Source organism: Ornithorhynchus anatinus, chromosome 3 (assembly GCF_004115215.2).
Source record: "Ornithorhynchus anatinus isolate Pmale09 chromosome 3, mOrnAna1.pri.v4, whole genome shotgun sequence".
NCBI classification, from domain to species: domain Eukaryota; kingdom Metazoa; phylum Chordata; class Mammalia; order Monotremata; family Ornithorhynchidae; genus Ornithorhynchus; species Ornithorhynchus anatinus.
The window spans coordinates 18,105,872-18,128,691 of NC_041730.1; the positions used below are offsets into that span (position 1 = coordinate 18,105,872).

Sequence of the window (22,820 nt, forward strand, 5' to 3'; positions counted from 1 at the left end):
GCATTTAGCCCTGAGGAAGACTTATTCCCTCCTAACCCTGAATCTTGGCTTCCCGTTTGGTCAATATGACGGTGACTCCCAATGCCCCACTGTGAAGACAATGATGATCATCACTAAAGTAATAGTAATAACAATATTGGTGTTTGTTAAGTGCTCACTATGTCCCAGGTACTGTACTAAGCCCTGGGTTGGGTAGAAGCAAATCGGGTTGGACCCGATCCCGGTCCCACGTGGGGCTTCACCGTCTCAATCCCCATTTTACAGATGAGGTAAGTGAGGCTCAGAGAAGTGAAGCGACTTGCCCAAGGTCACGCAGCAGACCTCGGCGGAGCCGGGATCAGAAGCCATGACCTTCTGGCCGGGGCTTACGCCATGCTGCTATCCATCGACGGTACGAAACCTCCGCGGTTCTTTTGGCACCCCTTGCCTTTTATTAGAGAAACCGACTCAAGACACCTGCCCTGAAAATACACTTGGCTGCAGGCACTGCTCCCTCTGCTACTGAGAAATGGCTCGGTGGCTCAGTCCCGCCGCTTCTCGGAGGCAGACGGGAGGGCGAAAGGAGAGGGATGAGGAGGGGGGAGCCTCGTCTCCCCGTTAGCAAGCTCCGACGCTAAACCCGAATCGGGGGCGCTGATGTCGTCTTTACTGCGGGGGTTCCGGGAAGCTTATTTCCGTATCTTCTTCCTGGGCCGTCAGGGTCGGCAGGGTTTCGGCCTCGCTTTCACTGTGTTGGGAGGGTAGGTTGTTTAACTGGACCGCCTGCTCCATCTTGTCTGCTGCTGACAGGAGAACCACATTCTGGAACACAAGGCAAATGGTCGCCCTTTGCCCCCCACCTCCCTCCTTCCTCCCCAGACACTACCCGCACACTTCGCTCTTCTGGTGCCATCCCTCTCGGCGCACCTCCATCTCGCTTATCTCACCACGGACCTCTCACCCCCTTCCGGCCTCGGGCCCGGAAGGTCCTCTCGCTTCATATCCGACAGACGATCGCTTTCCTCACCTTCGAAGTCTTAATGAAGGCCCATCTCCTCCAAGAGGCCTCCCCTGACTAAGCCCTCCTTTCCTCGTCTCCTACTCCCTTCCGTGTCGCCTTGGCTCCCTTTATTCATCCCCCACCCCCCGGCCCTTCAGCACTTATATACATATATGTAATTTAATTCCTTTACGTCAATGTCTATCTCCCCCTCTAGACGGTAGGCTCACTGGGGGTAGGGAATGTATCTGTTATATTGTTACATTCTACTCTCCCAAACGCTTAGTACAGTGTCCCGTATACAGTCAGCTCTCAGTAAATACAGTCGACTGACTGACTGCCTTTCTCTCCTGCAGCCTGCCTCCCGCCCCCATCAACCTTGTGGGTTAAACGGCACCGGACCGTGGCGGATCAGAGATCCGTGTCTTTTTTCAACCTGAAAGGGAAAAAGAAAGGCATCCCTTTTGACACGCTTCGCCGAATTCTGGTTTCACCTCCCAGGCTCATGGGAGGAATGAACTCAAAGGACAAATTAGGCCTTTGTCCTCCCTCCCCTCAACGTTCCTATTTTCCTACTCCTGCAATCGGCAATCTGTTCAGCATCACCTGTTTTTAGGACCGAGTCCCCGGCCCAGACTGCTGCCCCTCAGTCGATCAATCATTCAGCTGTATTTATGGAGCACTTAACGTACGTCCAGCATAATGCTAGACACCTGGGAGAGCACTGAGAAGCAGCGTGGCTTAGTGGAAAGAGCGCGGGCTTGGGAGTCAGAGGACTTGGGTTCTAATCCTAGCTCCGTCACTTGCCCGGTCTCTGACCTGGGGCAAGCCACTAACTTCCCTGTGCCTCAGTTACCCCATCTGTCAAAAGGGGGATTTAGACTGTGAGCCTCACGTGGGACAATCTGACTACCTTGTATCTACCCCGGCATTTAGAACAGTGCTTGGCACCTAGTAAGTGCTTAACAAATCCCATAATAATTACTGTTATTACGTAACAGAGTTGCTAGACAGGTGCCCTGCCCACAATCACTCGATCCATCAGGGGCTCTAATCCCTGCTCCACCACGTGTCTGCTGTGTGACCCTGGGCAAGTCACCTCACTTCTCTGTGCCTCAGTTATCTCATCTGTAAAATGGGGATTGAGACCGTGAGCTGCGTGGGGGACAGGGACTGAGTCCAACCCCATTTGCTTCTGTACACCCCAACATTTAATACAATGCCTAGCACATAGTAAGCACTTAACAAATATCACAATTATTATTATAACCAATGGTATTTATTGAGTGCTTACAGTGCACTGTATTAAGAGCCTGGGAGAGGACGATACAACGGAATTGGCGGGCCCGTTCCCTGACCGTAATGAGCTCACGCTCTAGAGGGGAAGACCCACAAGAAGCTTCCAGTCTAGAGAGGAGCTTCTGGTCTAGAAAGGAGCTTCCAATCTAGAGAGGAGCTTCCCGCCTAGAAGTTTCCACCTTCCTCCCTTCTCACTCCCCGCAGCTCTCAGGGCCGGCCGATACTCACCGTTCTAGCCGTGGAGCACAGACCCCTCCATTCGTTCTCGGTGATGCCAGCCACAACAAAGTTCTGAAGGAAGGTAAAGGTCAGCATCACTGACAAAATGCCCTGCATGCCATCAGGAGAAAGAGGAAGAGAAATCAGTGCCCGGGCAACCTTCAAAATACCATTATTTACTAGATGCCTGTTGAGCGCCAAGCTCTCCTGTAAGAGTTTGGTAAAGGACAACGGAATCTGAACACGTGATCTCTGCCTTCAAGGGGTATCACCTAAGTGGCATACAGAAATCTCTCCCCTCCCCGCCAAAAAACCCAAACAATTTCAGGTCATTTTGAAATGCAGGAGTACTGAAGCCTCTAACACTAAAAATCAGAAGGCCTGGATTCCAACTCCATTTTGGACTCGCTGAATCATCTTGGATAAGTCACCAACTTCCCTGTGCCTGAGACAAACTGTATTTTTCTCTGTGATTTTTACGTTTTCCCGTCCTTCAAGCCAAATTCTGAACGAAGTTAGGAATGACTAATTTTTCCATTATCAGAATTCCTTGGAAAAATCCTGGGTTGACTTTCACGAATCCCAAGCCCAGAGGTTGGGAAAACCTTGAACTCCCAAACCATTTGTTGGTGCCAGAACTGGACATGGCTTTCCCCCGCAACCTGCCCCATCTGCCCGCTGGGTCGCTCCATCTTTCCGTTTAAGGTTGGTTTGATCTTGATGTTAGAGAAGCAGCGTGGCCCAGTGGCACGAGCCCGGGCTTGGGAGTCAGGGGTCATGGGTTCTAATCCCCGCTCTGCCACTTGTCAGCTGTGTGACTTTGGGCGTGTCACTTCACTTCTCTGGGCCTCAGTGACCTCATCTGGAAAATGGGGATGAAGACTGGGAGCCCCACGTGGGACCACCTGATCACCTTGTATCCCCCGGCGCGTAGGACAATGCTTTGCACGTAGTAAGCGCTTAACAAATACCATCATCATCATTATTATTATTATTTTTATGTTGGCAGTCACACTGTGGCTGGACTCACAGTGGTTGTGGGCAGGGAATGTATCTGTTCTATTGTACGCTCCCAAGCGCTTAGTGCAGTGCTCTGCACAGAGTAAGCACTCAAGAAATACTATCGGGTGAGTGTCTGACTGGATGGATCCCTGTTGCTGCAGGAGAGAGACCAGGTTGTAACGTTTTCCCAACCAGGTGAAGACCAGATTCAGATATCAAGTTCCTAGGGCTTGGCTGGGGCCAGATCCACCAGTGCCATTCAGCCCCTGACAATCCCGTCACTTCATGAATTCAGATTAATCATGATCTTATTTATTCTGTGCTAAAATCTGTGGTAAAATCATGGCCTAATAGACAGAGCGTGGGCCTGGGAGTCAGAAGGACCTGGGCTCTTATCCCGCCTCCACCACCCGTGACTTTGGGAAAGTTACTTCACTTCTCTGGGCCTCAAGTTGCCTCATCTGTAAAATGGTGATTAATAATAATGTTGGTATTTGTTAAGCGCTCACTACGTGCCGAGCACTGTTCTAAGCGCTGGGGGCGATACAGGGTCATCAGGTTGTCCCACGTGAGGCTCCCGGTCTTCATCCCCATTTTAGAGATGAGGTAACTGAGGCACAGAGCAGTGAAGTGACTTGCCCAGAGTCGCACAGTTGACAAGTGGCGGGGCCGGGATTCGAACCCATGCCCTATGACTCCAAAGCCCGGACTCTTTCCACTGAGCCACGCTGCTTCTCTGAGATTAAGATTGAGAGCCCCATGTGGCCAACCTGATGACCTTGTATCCATCCCAGCACTTAGTGCAGTGCCTAGCACACAGTAAGTGCTTAACAAATATCCCAGTTATTATTATTATTACCCCGGGTCACAGTTCTAAGAGGGAGGGAAGGAAGGTGCTTTTCTTCCCATTTTAGAGAAGAGGAAACTCAGGCCTCAGATGAGGTGACTTATCCGAAGTCACACTGAAGACATGGGGTGGAGCTGGGACTCAAACCTGGGTCTCCTGTCTGTCAAACTGGTGTTCTTTCCACTAGGTCATGCTGTCTTTCTATATAATTATAATGAATAATAATAATAATAGCATTCGTTAAGCGCTTACTATGTGCCAGACACCGTTCTGAGTGCTGGGGTAGATTCGAGATAATCAGATTGGACGCAGTCCCTATCCCACACAGGGCTCACAGTGTGATTATTCACCGTCTAATTCATTCATCGAGGTCACCAGTCCGCAAGTGACAGGTGTCTCACAGTCTTAATCCCCATTTTATGGATGAGGAAACCGAGGCTCAGAGGAGTGAAGTGACTTGCCCCAGCTCACCCGGCAGAGTGGCGGAGCGGGGAGCAGGACCGCGGTCCTTCTGGCTCCCAGGCCCGTGCTCCATCCCCTGGGCCACGCTGCTTCGTCTGCGGTGCCCCAAGCAACCGAAAAGCAAAGCGGTCCATATCAGTCGGGGATCTTCCTCCCACGACGTGATCCCCGGGTGCCCGGGAAACCAGCGGATTCGCACCAACCGGGCACTTACCAAAAAGGCAGCCCTCATGCCAAGGCAGTACTGCTGAGAAATCCCACTCTGCTCACAGCTGTAGATGTTGATGTACGGCATGGAAGTCTTAGCAAGGTACAGGCTCTCCATTTTGAAAAAATGGGAGATGGTAATATTAAATACGTCCATGATCAGAATAATGATCCCAGTAATTGCGCTGAACAGGCTAATGACATTCATTCCCACCTTGGCTTTGGCCTAGAATAAAAACACAGAGAATGGATATCGTCGAGGTCCCTCCCGCGCAGGACGCCTAAACGCCTAGAAGGAGGAGAGGGAGGAAACCTGTCCCCAGGGAGGGCCGCGAATTTAGGGTGTGCAAATCCTGTCTTCCCAGCGAAGATGAGAACGAGAGCAGAAAGGGGAAAGTTGAAGGAGAGAGTCAGGCTTAACAGATCTTAAGAAGAGAAGCAGCGTGGCTCGGTGGAAGGAGCCCGGGCTTGGGGGTCAGAGGTCATGGGTTCAAATCCCCCATCCTCTGCTGTGTGACTTTGGGCAAGTCACTTCACTTCTCCGTGCCTCAGTTACCTCATCTGTAAAATGGGGATTAAAACTGGGAGCCCCACGTGGGACAACCTGATCACCTTGTATCCCCCCTCAGCGCTTAGAACAGTGCTTTGCACATAGTAAGTGCTTAACAAATTCCACCATTATTATAATAAAAATTATAATGTTGGCTTTTGTTATTCTTCTTCTTATTTTGGTACTTGTTAAGCGGTTACTATGTGCCAAGCACTGCTCTAAGCGCTGGCATAGATACAAATTAACCAGGATGGGCACAGTCCCTGTCGCCCGTGGGGCTCACATTCTTCATCCCCGCAGATGAGTTAACTGAGGCCCAGAGAAGTTAAGTGACTTCCCCAAGGTCACACAGCAGACATGTGGCAGAGCCACGATTAGAAGCCAGGACCTTCTGACTCCCAGGCCCGGATAAAAGATAATCAGTTTACGAGAAGCACGCTGGTGTAGCGGATGGAGCACGGACCAGGGAGTCAGATGGACCTGGGTCCTAATCCCGGCTCCACCTCTTGTCCGCCGTGTGACCTTAGGCAAGTCACTTCACTTCTCTGTGCCTCAGTAAACCTCATCTTTAAACGGGGATCGAGACTGTGAGCTACGTGTGGGACAGCGACTGTGTCCAACCCGATTGGCTTGTATCCACCCCAGCGCTTGGTACAGTGCCTGGCACACGGTAAGCACTTAACAAATACCACAGTTATTATTGTTAGGTCAGGCGCCATATTGAATCCCCCATTCTACAGATGAGGAAACTGAGACCCAGAGAAGTTAATTGACTTGTCCGAGGTCACTCAGCAGACAAGAGGCAGAACGGAGATTAGAACCCAGGTCCTGTGACTCCCAGGATGGCGACCTTCCCCCCAGGCCACGTCGTTAACTGATCCTTTTTATGCGTCGGTGCTATTCTTAACGTGCCACGGAGAAGGTGGTGGATAGAAGTGAACTTGGTCCGTTCAATTATCTGAGATCACCTCTCCCTTCGTCAGATTATTCTCCCGACTGGAGTGAACGAATGAAGTCCCAAACCCCTTTGGAGAGTTCTTTCTTCTGGGCTGCGGGGTAATTCAATCTTAGCCATTTCCTGGCTATCAAGACTTCTGCCTTTTCCTCCAGGTGTTCTGTGAGAGAATAGTTCATGGGCATACAGACAGAGCTAATCTGGGGCTATTTCTCAAGAATGGTAAAGAAGAACATTCTAACTTGCCAGAATATTAGAAGGAGAATTCTCAGCTGCCACCAGGAGCGACCCTGAGATGATGAACTGTGAGGAGAAAGCCAAAAAAAAAAAAATTACTCGTTAAATAGTTCAATAATAAACCTTCAAAAAAAATCCCTTTTCCCTTTCCCAACCCAAATACATTGACTTTTTTATGGCACACGCGAAGCACTTTCTATGTGCCGGGCACAGTACAAAGCAGTGAGGTAGATAGAAGCTAATCGGTTTGGACCCGGTCCGCATCCCAGCGTGGCTCAGTGGAAAGAGCGTGGGCTTGGGAGTCAGAGGTCATGGGTTCGAATCACGGCTCTGCCCCCTTGTCAGCTGTGTGACTCTGGGCAAGTCACTTAACTTCTCTGTGCCTCAGTGACCTCATCTGTAAAATGGGGATTAAGACTGTGAGCCTCACGTGGACAACCTGATTCCCCTGTATCTCCCCCAGCGCTTAGAACAGTGCTCTGCACATAGTAAGCGCTTGACAAATACCAACATTATTATCCCACATGGGGCTCATGGTCTTACTCCCCATTTTACAGATGAAGAAAAGTTAGGTGACTTGCCCCAGCTCAAACAGCAGACAATCGGCAGAGCAGGGATTAGAATCCAGGTGGATTAGACCGTAAGCCCGTCAAACGGCAGGGACCGTCTCTATCTGTTGCCGACTTGTTCATTCCAAGCGCTTAGTACAGTGCTCTGCACATAGTAAGCGCTCCATAAATACGACTGAATATTGAATGAAGGTCCTTCTAACACCCAAGCCTGTGCTCTAGCCACAAAACTGTATTGCTTGACTTACCCTAGCTATGCTCAATTCTTCAACCACCTGGTCTAATTCGTTCATTGAGGTCACCAGTTAGCAATATACCCATCTGTCTCTGTCCATTCAACCAAACCTAGAGGCCTTGGTAGAGTGGTTTGACAGGGAGAGTTGAAGCTGCCGTCCTGACCCCTGTCTATTATATTCCTGCCCTGGAATCTTTAGCGGAGTACTTGCCTTCATTTTTGCATTCTATAAAATGGGAGTGGGTGAGTTCTCCGTAGGGAGGACGCTGTGGAAGGTTTGCCAACTCTCCGCGTAAAGTCACCGGAAGGCCAATCCCTCGGTCAATCAATCCGTGGTACTTACTGAGTGTTTACTGTGTGCGGGGCACTGTACTGAGTGCTTGGGAGAGTTTCACACAGTAGAATTGGTAAGACACATTCCCCGCCCACAGCAAGTTTACAGACTAGAGGGATTGTAAGCTAACGCTATCCATCTCTCCTCTGCGATCCAAAAACCTTCTCCCCTCGGGGCTCAGCCACATGTCTGCTGTGTGACCTCGGGCAAGTCACTTTGCTTCTCTGGCCCTCAGTTTCCTCATCTGTAAAATGGGGATTTAGACTGTGAGCTCCATGTGGGACAGGGATTTGCTTGTATCCGTTTAGTACAGTGCCTGGCCCACAGGAAGCGCTTAACAAATACCACAGTTGTTACTATTATTATTACTGTGAGCAGAGAACTGTGTTAAGCACTGGGGAAAGTTTACTACAACAGAGCTGATAGTCACATTTCTTGCCCACGACGAGCTTACAGCCTAGAGGAGTGAGTTTTCTCCCAGATAGAATCTTTCAGAGTTGGGGGAAAGGAGGGAATAATTCCCGACCCAGATTAAGCTCTGCGAGAGATTGTTTAGACTTGGGTTTACTTAGGCTTATTCATTCATTCAATTGTATTTATTAAGCGCTTACTGTGTGCAGAGAACCGTACCAAGTGCTTGGGAAAGTACAATACAACATTAAACAGTGACATTCCCTACCTACAATGAGCTTACAGTCTAGAGACGGGGAGAAACAGCACCACAAATAAATAAAATCACAGATATGAACGTAAGTGCTGTGGGGCTGGAAGAAGGGGAGACAAAAGGGAATAAATCAGGGGGATGCAGAAGGGATTAGGAGATGAGGAAAAGAGGGATTTAGATTGGGAAGGCCTCTTGGAGGAGATGGGCCTTCCATTAGGCTTTGAAGTGGGGGGAGAGTAATTGTCTGTCAGATTTGAGGAGGGAGGGCGTTCCAGGACAGAGGCGGGACGTGGGCGTGGGGTCGGCTTGATTAGAATATACTTTTGGGCAGAGGTGGTTCTTGGTGAACCCGGCACTCTCTCCCTGAATAGTGTCATAGAGGGGAGAAGGTTTTCGAAACGCAGAGGAGAGATGGATAGTGTTAATAATAGTAGTAATTATGGTATTTGTTAAGCACTTACTGTGTACTGAGCACTGTTCTAAGCGCTGGGGTAGATAGAGGGTAATGAAATTGTCCCACGTGGGGCTCACTATTTTTTTGTTTTTTTAGCTTTGTTAGCTTACAATCCCTCTAGACTGTAAACTTGCTGTGGGGGGGGGGGGGGGGGGGAATGTGCGTTACCAATTCTATTGTGTGGAACTCTCCCAAGCACTTAGTTACAGTGCACTGCACAGAGTGAACACTCTGTAAGTACCGTGGATTGATTGACCGAGGGATTGAACTTCCTGCGCCTTTATGTGGAGAGTTGGCAAAATACATTTCCCCACTGGGACTGCCAGTAGGCAGGGAGCCGGGCACACAGCCTCAGTGGTCGCTGTCCAAAGCATCTTCATTCACTTATTCGTTCCATCGTATTTATTGAGCGCTTACTGTGTGCCGAGCACTGTACTAAACGCTTGGGAGAGGACATCGCGACACTCGGCAGACCCATTCCCGGCTCATGGTGAGCTCTGGAGGGCAGGGGAAACTGCAGTTGTCTTTCCCTTTCAGTTGCCCTGCAGAAAAGCAGAGTCCTGCAGAGTGGGGCGGGGTGAGATTCCGTTGCATCTGGGGAAAGGCCGGCAGTTCCGGGAAAATGTTATTGATGATGCTGATGATGGAGAGAAGGGGTATGGAAGTTTAAAACATTGGTCACAGAGGGAATAGCCTATTCTCTACACTTTCCTGAGCACAGATCCTCAGCATCCCTTTTCCGGATGTTAACAATAACAGTAATAATAACCGTGGTATTTGTTACGCGCTTACCGGGTTCCAGGCACTGTACTGAGCACTGAGGTGGATAGAAGCAAATCGGGTTGGACGCAGTCCCTGCCCCATGTGGGGCTCACAGTCTCAATCCTCATTTTACAGCAGAGGGAACTGAGGCACAGAAAAGGGAAGTGACTTGCCCAAGGTCGCACAGCTGACAAGGGGGATTAGAACCCGTGGCCTTCTGACTCCCATTACTCTCTATCCATTACACCCTGCCGCTTTTCAGCTACTCACCATAATGCCTCCCCAGAGAGGGTACCAGATGGTAATACAAATGGGAGCATATACGCCCAAAGGGACCATCAGGATCCCACCGAGAGCGATGTGGATCAGGCCATTCATGATCTGCACGGCCTGTAGACAGAAAATGACCGTATAAGAAAAGAGAAATGTCACCGAGGCAGACACCCTCTGAGTGAAGGAGAAATAGGAAACGTTTGGGGCGGATCAGATTCGCACAATCCACCCGCTTTCTGGCTTGCACGCCGCCTCCGTCTCGATGGTCAGGATTTGAACGCTATTAATCTATTAAAATTGGTTTTTTTGCCACAAACAGGAACAGGCTTACCCCAAGAGGCTTGGCCTCCCTCATGAAAAAGCTCTGAGTTGGACCCACGGACCGTGATGCTCTCCTGGGGACCGTTCTCTGACTTGGCTGCCTGACCTGAGTGCTCTTTACGGAGTCGACAGCTCCGGTTCCTTTGACTGACCCCGTTGGCGTCATCATGATTGTAGAAGATGCTGTAAGAAGATTGGAAGGCAGAGAGTTATAGGAACCACACCTTTAAATTCACTCTGCTCAACATCCACCCCCGAGCCCCGCCATCGCTTAGACTGTGAGCCCCATACATCATCCCCAGCACTTAAAACAGTGCTCTTCTTTAAATTCCGTCCTGCTGTCTCCGACTCATACCGACTCTATTTACATCATCCCCAGCACTTAAAACAGTGCTCTTCTTTAAAGTCCGTCCTGTTGTCTCCGACTCCTACCGACTCTACGGACGCACCCTCTTCAGAAGGTCCCATCTTCTGTCATAAAGTCGTTCTGATATGTGCATCCGTAGAGTTTTCCTCATAAACATATGGAAGTGGTTGACCATTGCCTTCTTCCACAAAGTAATAATAATAATAACGACGATGGTGTTTAAGTGCTTACTATGTGCCAAGCACTGTTCTAAGTGCTGGGGTAGATGCAAGGTAATCAGGTCGTCCCACTCGGGGCTCACAGTCTTAATCCCATTTTACAGATGAGGTAACTGAGGCACAGAGACGTTAAGTGACTTGCCCAAAGTCGCACAGCTGACAAGCGGTTGATCCGGGGTTAGAACCCACGACCTCTGACTCCCAAGCCCGTGCTCTTTCCACTAAGCCGAGCTTGAGGCTCCTCCATTGTCTCTGATCGACGTTTGATCATTCGATCGTCTGTCTTTGACTCTTTCCCATGACGCTGATGCCCAGCGTGGGTGAATTGACTCTGTCTGATGTTTCAGCTTAGACTTATCCATTATGGGTAGCCCTTTATGGGACAACTCTAAGCTTCATCAACATACTCAAACTCTCCTGCTACGAAAAAGGTGCTGAGTCATAGGAGAGAAAACAGGGCTAGACACATATTAATATACCGATCATATTTATTTATTTATCATGGCATTTCTTAAGTGGTTACTATGTGCCAGGCACTGCATTAAACCCTGAGGTAGATACAAGCTAATCAGGTTGGACGTAGTCCCGGTCCCTCAAAGGGCTCGCTATCTTAGAACGGTGCTCCGCACATAGTAAGCGCTTAACAGATACCGACGTTATTATTACCTTAACCCCCATTTTACAGATGAGGTAACTGAGGCACCGAGAAGTTAAGTGACTTGCTCAAGGCCACCCAGCAGACCAGTGGTGGAGCCGGGATTAGAATCCAGGTCATTCTTACTCCCAGGCTCATGCTCTATCCCCTAGGCCATACTGCTTCCCAGCAAAGCACTTACTGAGCACTTACTGTGTGCACAGCGTCGTCTTAAGCACTTGAGAGGGTACAGTATAACAGTATATACAGTATAACAGATTTATAACTGCTCTGCCCACAGTGTGCTTACAGTCTAATAATAATAAGGATGACGATGGTGTTTGTTAAGCATTTACTATGTGCCGAGCACTGTTGTAGATGCAAGGTAATCAGGATGTCCCACGTGGGGCTCGCAGTCTTAATCCCCATTTTACAGATGAGGTTACTGAGGAGCAAAGAAGTGAAGTGACTTTCCCAAAGTCACACAGCTGACAAGTGGCGGAGCCGGAATTAGAGCCCACAGACTCTGACTCCCAAGCCTACGCTCTGTCCACTAAGCCAAACTGCCTCTGGTGCTTAGTCTAGATGACTAAAGCACTGCAGTTTAGTAAATTCTTAATAAATACAGTAATAATAATAATATTAATGATAATAAAGAGTTTGGATGGTTGTTAACCCAGGGTGTAAAGTTACCTCGTATTCCAGGACCAATTTGGCCTCAGTGAGAGTTCCAGAATGGGCCAGAAACAGGACTTCATATTCTGCAGGTTCAACTTCCGCTGTAGCCGTTATTACAGTCAGATAAGAAACCTACCCTGGAGATGAAGAAGCTACGGATTTCAAGGATGTGATTCTCCAGAAGAGAAGTGGGGGAGACCCTCATTTCCTCCACGTTCAAGGACACGTATGCCGCTCCACCCAGTTACTCCTTTTAATTGGTTCCGTGAAAATAATTTTGAGCCACTGAAAGCTGAACAAACTATAGTGCCCCACAGGAAATAATGTAAAGTGTGTTCTTGTGTCTCAAGATCCAAAAACAAAAAAAAAGACTGGAACAATTGAGATACATTTAAAAAACGGATAAAAAGGGTTATATGATCCAATAGAACTGTTAATATGTAGTTCCAATAATGAAAGATTTTTGAGTGAGTTTTTGCATGAAAACATGTAAAACAGTACAGTATTTCATTTTCCAGTATTCCAAGAGCTCCAGCTGGACTTTGCTCTTGGCTGACTCTTTCCTCCTCCATCCCCACGCTCATACTGTTTTGCCACCTTGGGATCCCCTTTTCTTCCTCCCTAACCCGACAGACCAAAGCTCTGCCCACCTTTGGAGCCCCTCTAAAATCCCACCACCTCCAACCAACCTTCCCCCATGAAATCGCAAACTCCAAGTCGCAGCAACTTATCAGCCACCTCAAGAATTCACATATATTTATACCCCCCTTCGGCACTCGTGTATATAGATGTGATCAGTTGGAACGTCACTTTCTTTATTTTGATCATCCCATTTGTAAACGTATTTATGTTTGCCTCCCATGTTAAAGCGTTAAGCTCCTTGTGGACGTGTTTCATGCTTCTCTTGTACTTTCCCAATTGCTTGGTCCAGTGCATTTCAAGTCGTGGGCGCTTAATGAAAAACTTTATTACCACAATGCATCCTATTCCACAGAAAGACTCTTTTCCCTATCATATCATAGATTTGCCATTATCTGGATAAAAAGATCAATGGTATGATAGAAGATACTAACTGAAAATCTTTCATTTTTGGTACCTACTGACATTGCTCTTTGATTACTGTTATTCCCTATACTAAATACATCTGCCATGATCTACTGCCAAATTGAAATCGGCTCTACCCGCTCTAACGAGAAATGCAAAATACTTCAGAGGAGACGAAGAGAAGCACTTTAACAACGGTAAATTTTACAACCTTGTTTCAAAATGAGACAGCGCTGTTTGAAAAATGAATAGTAAAAGATGACAGAGGTTTTCCAAAAGAACACTGCAAAAGGGGATGGAATCATCATCATCATCAACAGTCATATTTACTGAGCACTTACTAAGTGCTCAAGGGGAAGCAGCGTGGCGCAGTGGAAAGAGCCTGGGCTTCGGAGACAGAGGTCATGGGTTCGACTCCCGGCTCTGCCACTTGTCAGCTGTGTGACTGTGGGCGAGTCACTTCACTTCTCTGTGCCTCAGTTCCCTCACCTGTAAAATGGGGATTAAAACTGCGAGCCCCACGTGGGACAATCTGATCACCCTGTATCCCCCCCAGCGCTTAGAACAGTGCTTTGCACATAGTAAGCGCTTAACAGATACCACCATTATTATTATTAAGTGCAGAGCACTAAACTAAGCACTTGGGAGAATACAATATGACGGAGTTGGTAGATAAGTTCCCTGCCCGCAATGAGCTTACAGTCTAGGGAGGGAATAACAGTAGCGAGTGGAATTTACAAGGGGGAAAATACAACTGTATTTTGAGATGATATATTGGCTGCATCAGGGAAACCACACACACTACTAAAAATGTATATTGGCAACACGGAGCTAAATGCTATCACAGAATTCTGTTACCTGGGCAGCACACTGACCAGTGAGCCAGTAATATATAAGGCAGTAGAAAATCAAATCAAGAAGGGCAACACGTCCTTCAGGAGATGCTCAGAAGAACGCTGCAGTAACATGATATCGAGATCTAGACCAAATAAAAGGTCTGCGGAGAATAGTGTTCTCTAATCTCTGTGGTTGTGAGAAAACCCCGAGAAGGAGTCATTCTATCTCCTTGATCACTTCCTTCAGGGTCATTTATGGACCATACTCAATATCAAATAGCGAGACAAGATCACGAATAAGGAAGATCCGGAATGTAATTAGTCTCCTAGCGTTGGAGCTGTGCTCAATTTTACACTGGTTGGGGCATGTGAGGAAATGAGCAATAGCAGGATATTTGAGCTGAAATCGGGACCCTGAAAACAAGGAGGGTAGAGAATCGTTCTTAGGGCACAATAAAACAAAGCCTCCAACGATGCTATGTCCCAGATGGAAACTGAGAGTCCTTTGCTAAGGAGAGACCAGCTTGGCACATTGCTATCAAGAAGGAAGGGGTTCTTTATGAGCAAAATCTTCACGAGAAATGAGAAGGCAGAAGAGAAAGCTATTTCCAGGGTAAACTGAGCACAGCTCCAATGCTAGGAGACTAATTACATTCCAGAACTTCCTCATTCGTGATCTCGTCTCGCTATTTGATAATGAGTATGATCCATAAATGACCCTGAAGGAACTGGTCAAGGAGACAGAATGACTCCTTCTTGGGGTTGAGTTCTCACAACCACAGCTACAAACATTAAGCATAAACAGCATTTTTGTGTGTACATAATTTGGCCAGAACTGTGGATCATTCATTCACCTTTTTAGGCACACACACACACTCAGGTCAGTTTCACTGTCAGCGCATCCTCTCCAAATACCGAGGATGACTATACAATTTTGACCTCTACTTTCTAAGACACCCATCTAAAATTGGCCACATATCGAATTTCATGCCCACAGCAATAGTGAGATTGAAAATGAAAAGGAACAAATTTTTTTTTTTCCTGCTGTGCCAATCTCATGCTCATGCTTTTTTTTATTTCCCTAGGTAGTGTGATTGTTCTTGAAATGCTATCCAAATAACCTCCCTCAACTACCTGTGTGTCTGAGGGAGAGGAGAGGGCTCTAACAGTAGAAAAATATTTAATTGACAGATATATTCATTCAATCGTACTTATTGAGCGCTTACTGTGTGCAAAGCACTGTACTAAGCGCTTCAGAGAGTACAATATAACAACAGACACATTCCTGTCCACAGCCAGCTCACGCTCTAGCGCAGCTCATATTCTGTCCTGGTTACTGAAACAGAAATATCTGATGACTAGGATGAAACAGTGGAAAACCTCTAAGGAAAGATCAATGGGCAGACAAACTTACATTCTGAAAATCATCTTCGATTCAATATTGAATCCGTGTTTGCATGAGAATACGGTAATTGTAATAATAATAATGATAAAAATAATAATAATGGCATTTGTTAAGTGCCTATTATGTGCAAAGACTAGACTTCTCTAGACGATGTGCTCGTTCTGGGCAGGGAACTCGTTTGCGAATTCCGTTGTACTGTAGCCTCTCAAACGCTTAGTACAGTGCTCTTCACATAGTAAGTGCTCAATAAATACCATTGATTGATTGAATGATGGATTACCAAGCCCTGGGGTAGATACAAGATCATCATTTTGGACACAGTCCCTCTCCCACCTGGGGCTCACAGTCTAATGGTAATGGATTCCATTTTACAGATGAGGAAACAGAAGAAAGAAGAGGTATCCCCATTTTACAGGTGTGGGAATTGAGACACGGAGGAGTTAAATAACTTGCCCAAGTTCACAACAGAAGGCATGTGGGAGAACAGCGATTAGAACTCAGGTCCTCTGACTCCCAGATTAATGTTCTTTCCAGTAGGCCATGCTGTTTCCCCAGTTTAAAATTGACTGGTCAAATTGATTCAAAGTCAACCTCCCAGGATTTATAAAGGAATACGGATGGAGTTATTTTTGTTGGCCCACAGGCTTCGTAGTGGATCTAGGTATTGGTCAGAGGGGTATAGGATCCATTTATTCAAAATTTTTCTAGTTGATGTTTTGTTTCTATTTTGTTCTGAGCTGATCATCAAGCACTGATGGATTGCAACTTTCTTTCTTGAATATCACCCTTAGAGAGCTATAAACTCAAAATGGCTAAAACTGAACTCATCTTCCTTTCTTAAACCCTCACCTCCTCACAACTTCCCCATCCTAGTTGGCAATACCACTACCTTCTCTGTGCAACAAGATCAGAACCTCTGCTTCATCTTTGACTTCTCACTCCCTTCCAACCTTCACAATCAGTCTGGGGCAAAATTCTGTGAGTTCTTCTTCCACAGTATTTCACAAATCTGTCCCTTTCTCTCAAATCTCTCCTGCCAAAAGGCCACCACTCTGATATAAGGTTTTACCATCTCCTGGATGAATTAATGCATCAGTTTTTTCAACAGGTCTCCCTGCTTCCGGACTCTCCTTTTTCAATTTATTCCACATTTTGTTGCGTAGATCATTTCCTCTAACGTTACTGAGCACTCATCACGTCTGTTCCTCAAAAACTGCCAATGGCTTCCCATTTATTTCAACGTGAAACAAAAATTCCTGATCACTAGCTTCGAGTCTTTCTCCCTTTTACGTATCAACTCTCTTCGCCCCTTCCAAGCCAAGCTTTTATTTGTAACTTGCTCTCGACTCTTTCATGTCAGTTCTCGTACTCTTCCTCCAGCTTGAAATCTCCCTGCTTCGCATCCACCAGCCCGCTTCCTTCTCCAGTCCACACTTCACTATGCTACCCAGGTCATTTTGCTAAAATTAATTAATTAATTCATTCATTCATTCAATCGTCTTTATTGAGTGTTACTGTGTATAGATCACTGTAATTAGGGCTTGGGAGAGTATGATATAGCGAACACTTAGTACAGTGCTCTGCACACAGTAAGCACTCAATAAAGACGATTGAATGCGTATAACAATAAACAGACATTCCCTGCCTACAGTGAGCTTTCAGTCTAGGGGAGGAGACAGGCGTCAATATAAATAGGGAAATTATATTAAAAAAATAAACAACTCGCAGTCCAAAAAGAATTTCTTTACCAAAGCTTTAAGGCCCTTAATCAGCTCTCTTAGTCCTACCTTACCTCGCTGATCTCCTATCCCAATCCAACCCAAGCACTTCACTTCTCAATGCCACCCTACTCTCTGTACCTCTGTCTCGTCTATCTTACCTCCCACCCCTTGTCCATGTCCTACCTACAGAAAAGCAGCACGGCCTAATGGCAAGAGCACGGCCCTGGAAGTCAGAGGACGTGGGTTCGTCACTTGCCTGCTGTGTGACCTTGGGCAAGTCACTTCACTTCTCTGTGCCTCAGTTACCTCATCTATAAAATGGGGATTAAGCCGGTGAGCCCCACGTAGGACAACCTGATTACCTCGTATCTACCCCAGGGCTTAGAACTGTGCTTGGCACATAGTAAATGCTTAACAAATACCATAATTACTATTATTATTAACTCTGGCCTGGAACTCCCCGTTCATATCCAACAGGCCATCACTTTCCCATCTTCAAAGCCCTACTAAAATTGAATATCCTCCAAGAGACCTTCCCTGCCTAAATCCTCACTCCCCCTATTTGCTCTCCTTTCTGTGTTGCCTGAGCACTTGGGGCTGAACCTCAAGCAAAAACTCCTCACTATTGGTTTCAAAGGTCTCCATCACCTGGCCCCCTCCTACCTCACCTCCCTTCTCTCCTACAGCCCAGCCCACACACTCCGCTCCTCTGCCGCCGCTAACCTCCTCACTGGCCCTCGTTCCCGCCCGTCCCGCCGTCGGCCCCTGGACCACATCCTACCAGTGGCCTGGAATGCCCTCCCTCCTCACCTCCACTAAAGTAGCTCTCTTCCCCCCTCTTCAAAGCTCTACTGAAAGCTCACCTCCTCCAGGAAGCCTTCCCAGACTAAACCCCCTTTTTCCTCTGCTCCTCCTCCTGTCCCTGACTCCCTCCCTCTGCTCTACCTACCTTGCGTATATATGTACATAGTTATTATTCTATTTATCTTATTAATGATGAGTATATATCTATAATTCTATTTATATTGATGCTATCGATGACTGTTTACTTGTTTTGTTTTCCGTCTCCCCCACTTCTAGACTGTCAGCCCATTGTTGGGTAGGGATTGTCTCTATCTGTTGCCAAAGTGTACTCTCCAAGTGCTTAGTACAGTGCTCTGCACACAGTAAGCGCTCAATAAATACGACCGAATGAAACACTTTGATTTCACTCCACCTTCGCAGCATTTGTGTACATCGCCATTTGTCATTTTTTTCAATATCTGTCTCCCCCTCTAGTCTGTAAGCTCCTTGTGCCTAGAGAAGCAGCGTGGCTCAGTGGAAAGAGCACGGGCTTTGGAGTCAGGGCTCATGAGTTCGAATCTCAGCTCTGCCACTTGTCAGCTGTGTGACTGTGGGCGAGTCACTTAACTTCTCTGTGCCTCAGTTCCCTCACCTGTAAAATGGGGAGTAAGACTGTGAGCCCCACGTGGGACAACCTGATTCCCCTGTGTCTACCCCAGCGCTTAGAACAGTGCTCGGCACGTAGTGAGCGCTTAACAAATACCAACATTATTATTAAGGATCGTGTCTACCATCTCTTTTGTATTGTACTCTCCCAAGTGTTTAGTACGATGCTTTCTACAGAGTATGTGGTCAATAAATACCCTGGATTGATTCCCCATCTCAAAAAGCCTCTTGAGAACCCACTTTCTCCAGGAAGCGTTCCTCACCTAAATACCGCCCTTCTCATCTTCAAAGTCACCCTTAGCGCTTGCATATATATTGATTTATCGATCAGTTTATTTAGTCTTTTCTGCACCATTTTATTTATTTTTGCCTACTTGAATTCTTACAAATTTTATCTCTGTTTTTTTCCTCCTGCTTCCACTGCATACATACAGTTTGCGTCTGCCTGTCTCCCCTGTTAGGTCGTGAGATCCTCCCAGGTAGAGACTGTGTCTTTGACCTTATCTGGCTTGGATGATGATGAGGAGGATGGTATTTTGTTAAGCGCTTCCTATGTGCCAAGTACTGTTCTAAACGCTGGAATAGATGCAAGGTAATCAGGCTGTCCCACTTGGGGCTCACAGTCTTGATGCCCATTTTACAGATGAGGGAACTGAGGCACAGAGAAGTGAAGTGACTTGCCCAAAGTCACACAACTCACAAAGGCGGAGCCGGGATTAGAACCCATGACCTTGACTCCCGAGCCCGGGATCTTTCCATTGAGCCGAGCTGCTTCTCTACTTTCTCTACTTTGCCATCCAGTAGAGACTTCCGCATGCAGTGTTCGGTTCCTTCTACCTACCATTAATAAAAATGATGATGTTGGTATTTGTTAAGCGCTTACTGTGTGCTGAGCACTGTTCTAAGTGCTGGGATAGATACAGGGTAATCAGGTTGTCCCATTACTATAAGCACTACTTGCCCAGATACTGCAATACAGTTTTGTAGCTCGTCTTTTCTTGTCATCAGCTGCCATCGGATGAAATTTTTCCCTTTGCATTCATTTGCGTATGCAAGCACATCTGAATATTATTCAGAGGCACATTACAGTTGGGCAGTTTATAAAGCTATGACCCTTTTGAGAAATGAGAGGCTCCTAGTTAACTCTTACCATTCAGTTTCGATCTTTAAAAACATTGCTTTAGGATCTTTACGGGATTGTAGGGAGACTTTGTTTAAAAATAATAATAATAATAATGGTGGTATTTGTTAAGCGCTTATTATGTACAGAGCACTGTTCTAAGCGCTGGGGTAGATACAGGGTAATCAGGTCGTCCCACGTGAGGCTCACAGTTAATCCCCATTTTATAGATGAGGTAACTGAGGCACAGAGAAGTGAGGTAACTGAGGCACAGTCACACAGCTGACAAGTGGCAGAGCCGGGATTCGAACCCATGACGTCTGACTCCCAAGCCCAAGCTCTTTCCACTGAGCCACGCTGCTAACCTCTACTTATTCCTGAATTCCTGAAGCACTTGGAAAGTACAATTGGGCAACAGATAGAGACAATCCCTACCCAACGACGGGCTCACGGTCTAGAAGGGTGAGGCACACCATAAAACCAAACCAGTAGACAGGCATCAATAGCATCAGAATAGATAGAATTATAGGTATATACGCATCATTAATAAAATGAATAGAGTAATATTTATGTATAAATATACACGGTGTTGTGGAGCGGGGAAGGGGGTAGGGCAGAGGGAGGGAGTCGGGGCGATGGGGAGGGGAGGAGGAGCAGAGGAAAAGGGAGGCTCAGTCTGGGAGCAGATCCTTTGAATAATTAATTAATGGTGGTATTTGTGAAGCGCTTACTATGTGCAAAGCACTGTTCTAAGCGCTGGGGGATACAAGGTAATCAGGCTGTCCCACGTGGGGCTCACAGTTTTAATCCCCATTTTACAGATGAGGGAACTGAGGCACAGAGAAGTTAAGTGACTTGCCCAATACCAATCCCACGCTCCTTTGCTAGGTCACGCCGTGTCCCCTAATTACCAACTTTTGACTTTTAATGCTGTGTGGACCTGAAATTGTGTTTAAGACATCATTTCACACATTTTCTAAAACGCCCCTTTTAAAACAAAGTCAAATTGGACGCGTGCCAAAATGCAAACTTTTTTTTAATCCAAGAGATAACCAGATATGGAAGTAGCAGCGTAAGATTTGGTCTTATTCAAATCACGATGCTTACCGTGTTCACATTTTTATAACAGGTAGGCACATATAGCGATTTTACTAAAAGGGAAACTTAGGTCTAAAGTGACCGAACCTGAAGTTACAAAGTTCATGGGAACTTTCTGGCCTTCTCAACTGTTGAATCTTTCCATTTCAGCATTATTTTCCCATCATGAACAATGCTGTTATTGAGGTCTCGTTACCCGTTCTAAAATGGGGTAATATTTTTAATGGTATTTGTTAAATGTTTACTGATCGCTGAGGTAGATGGAAGCTAATCAGGTTGGACACAGTCCATGTCTCACATGGGGCACACAGTCTTAATCTCCATTTCGCAGACGAGATAGCTAAGGAACAGAGAAGTTAAGTGAATTGCCCAAGGTCGCACAACAGATAAGTGGAGGGTCAAGAATTAGAACGCAGATGATCATATCACAATAATGGAATTTGTTAAGCACACACTACGTGCCAGGCACTGTACTAAGCACTGGGGTGGATACAAGCAAATCAAGTTGGACACAGTTCCTGTCCCACCCAAATCAAGTTGGACACAGTTCCTGTCCCACCTGGGGCTCTCAGTCTCATTCCCCATTTTACTGATGAGGTAACTGAGGCACAGATAAGTGCAGGGATTTGCCCGAGGTCTCACAGCAGACAAGGGGTGGAGTCGGGATTAGACCCAAGAACTTCTGACTCCTAGGCCCAGATTCCAACCACCTCGCCATGCGGCTCCTATCTTATGCCACGCTGCTTCTCACTACGCCAAGCAGATCCTTCTGACTCCTGGGTAAACTGAGGCGAAATATAAATGGTACCTGTCTCTTCAGGAAATCCGCTGTCCAGTTGGTGAAGCCCACGGGGAGAGGTGCTGCCTGCAGATTTCAGATTCCACCGCTGCTGCTGCTGCTGCTGCTGCTTCGAGTATTAACTGACGGAGGAGCAGGGCCAGAGCCGGGCCCGGGCCGGGTGCTACCAGATGGCCGGAAATACCCAGCTACCGTCAACTTGGTCTTTACCCCCTCAACCCCTGTTTTTACCCACAATCACTGGAGCAGAAGGGGCTTAAAGAGCTCTGAAACACCAATCAGTTTCACTTCCTGAAAAAGGATTCCTAAGGGATGTGTAGGGGGATGGGGCTACCTTAATTAGAAGAACTTTGAAGCTCCCACCCAGAGGGCAGGTGTAGATCTGGGAGTGGTAGGGTGGCCTTGGAACTTCAGGGGAACCCCACCGATGGGAGTTACTGGGCCCGCTGCAAGCCCCGTTGGCTTTTCCTTTATTTTGAATCTTGGGAGACTCTCTAAAGCCACCTTGGAGTTAGGACCAGTAATGTTCAGCCCCCATGGCCTGCAAACATCTCCCCTGCCCTTCTGATCCTTCCTCAGCTAAGCATCAGATTCATTCGATCATTCAATCTAGTTACTGAGTGCTTACTGTGTGCAGAGAACTGTACTAAGCGCTTGGGAAAGTACAATACAGCATTAGAGACAGTTCCTGTCCACATGAGCTCGCAGTCTAAAGGCGGGGAGGCAGACATCAGTACACATAAACAGACATCAATACAAATAAATACAATTACAGATAGAATCATAAGTGTTGTTCGGGGGGGGGGAGGGCGGAGGAGCAAAAGGAGCAAGTCTGGGCCACAAAGAAGGGAGTGGGAGATGAGGAAAAGTGGGGCTTAGTCTGGGAAGGCCTCTTGCGGGGGACGTGCCTTCAGTAAGGCTTCGAAGCAGGGGACAGCAATTTTCCGGCGGCTGCAAGGAGGGAGGGCATTCCAGGCCAGAGGTAGGACGTCGGCCAGGGATCGGCGGAGAGACGGGTGAGATGGAGGCCCAGTGAGAAGGTTAGCACCAGAGGAGCAAAGTGTGCTGGCTGGGTTGTAGAA

At 47.2% G+C, this 22,820-nt stretch overlaps 1 protein-coding gene across 5 annotated transcripts; it reads right to left on the reverse strand.

Moving 5' to 3' along the window:
* Positions 1 to 407: 407 nt before the first annotated feature.
* On the reverse strand, positions 408 to 21,913 carry MS4A1 (membrane spanning 4-domains A1). Of its 5 annotated transcripts, XM_039911401.1 has the most exons (9): positions 21,748 to 21,913; positions 10,380 to 10,552; positions 10,046 to 10,165; positions 6,767 to 6,823; positions 5,230 to 5,241; positions 5,023 to 5,127; positions 2,507 to 2,608; positions 1,358 to 1,415; positions 408 to 779 (listed from the first exon to the last, which is right to left on the reverse strand). In XM_039911401.1, exons 2-9 carry the CDS (start codon positions 10,536 to 10,538, stop codon positions 646 to 648), a joined length of 747 nt encoding a protein of 248 aa, XP_039767335.1. In that variant the 5' UTR covers positions 10,539 to 10,552; positions 21,748 to 21,913; the 3' UTR covers positions 408 to 645. The 5 variants fall into 5 exon arrangements, with proteins under 5 accessions (XP_039767335.1, XP_028915193.1, XP_028915195.1 ...); XM_029059360.1 differs by having other exon boundaries at positions 5,023 to 5,241; XM_029059363.1 differs by having other exon boundaries at positions 636 to 801; positions 5,023 to 5,241.
* Between the last annotated feature and the right edge of the window lie 907 nt (positions 21,914 to 22,820).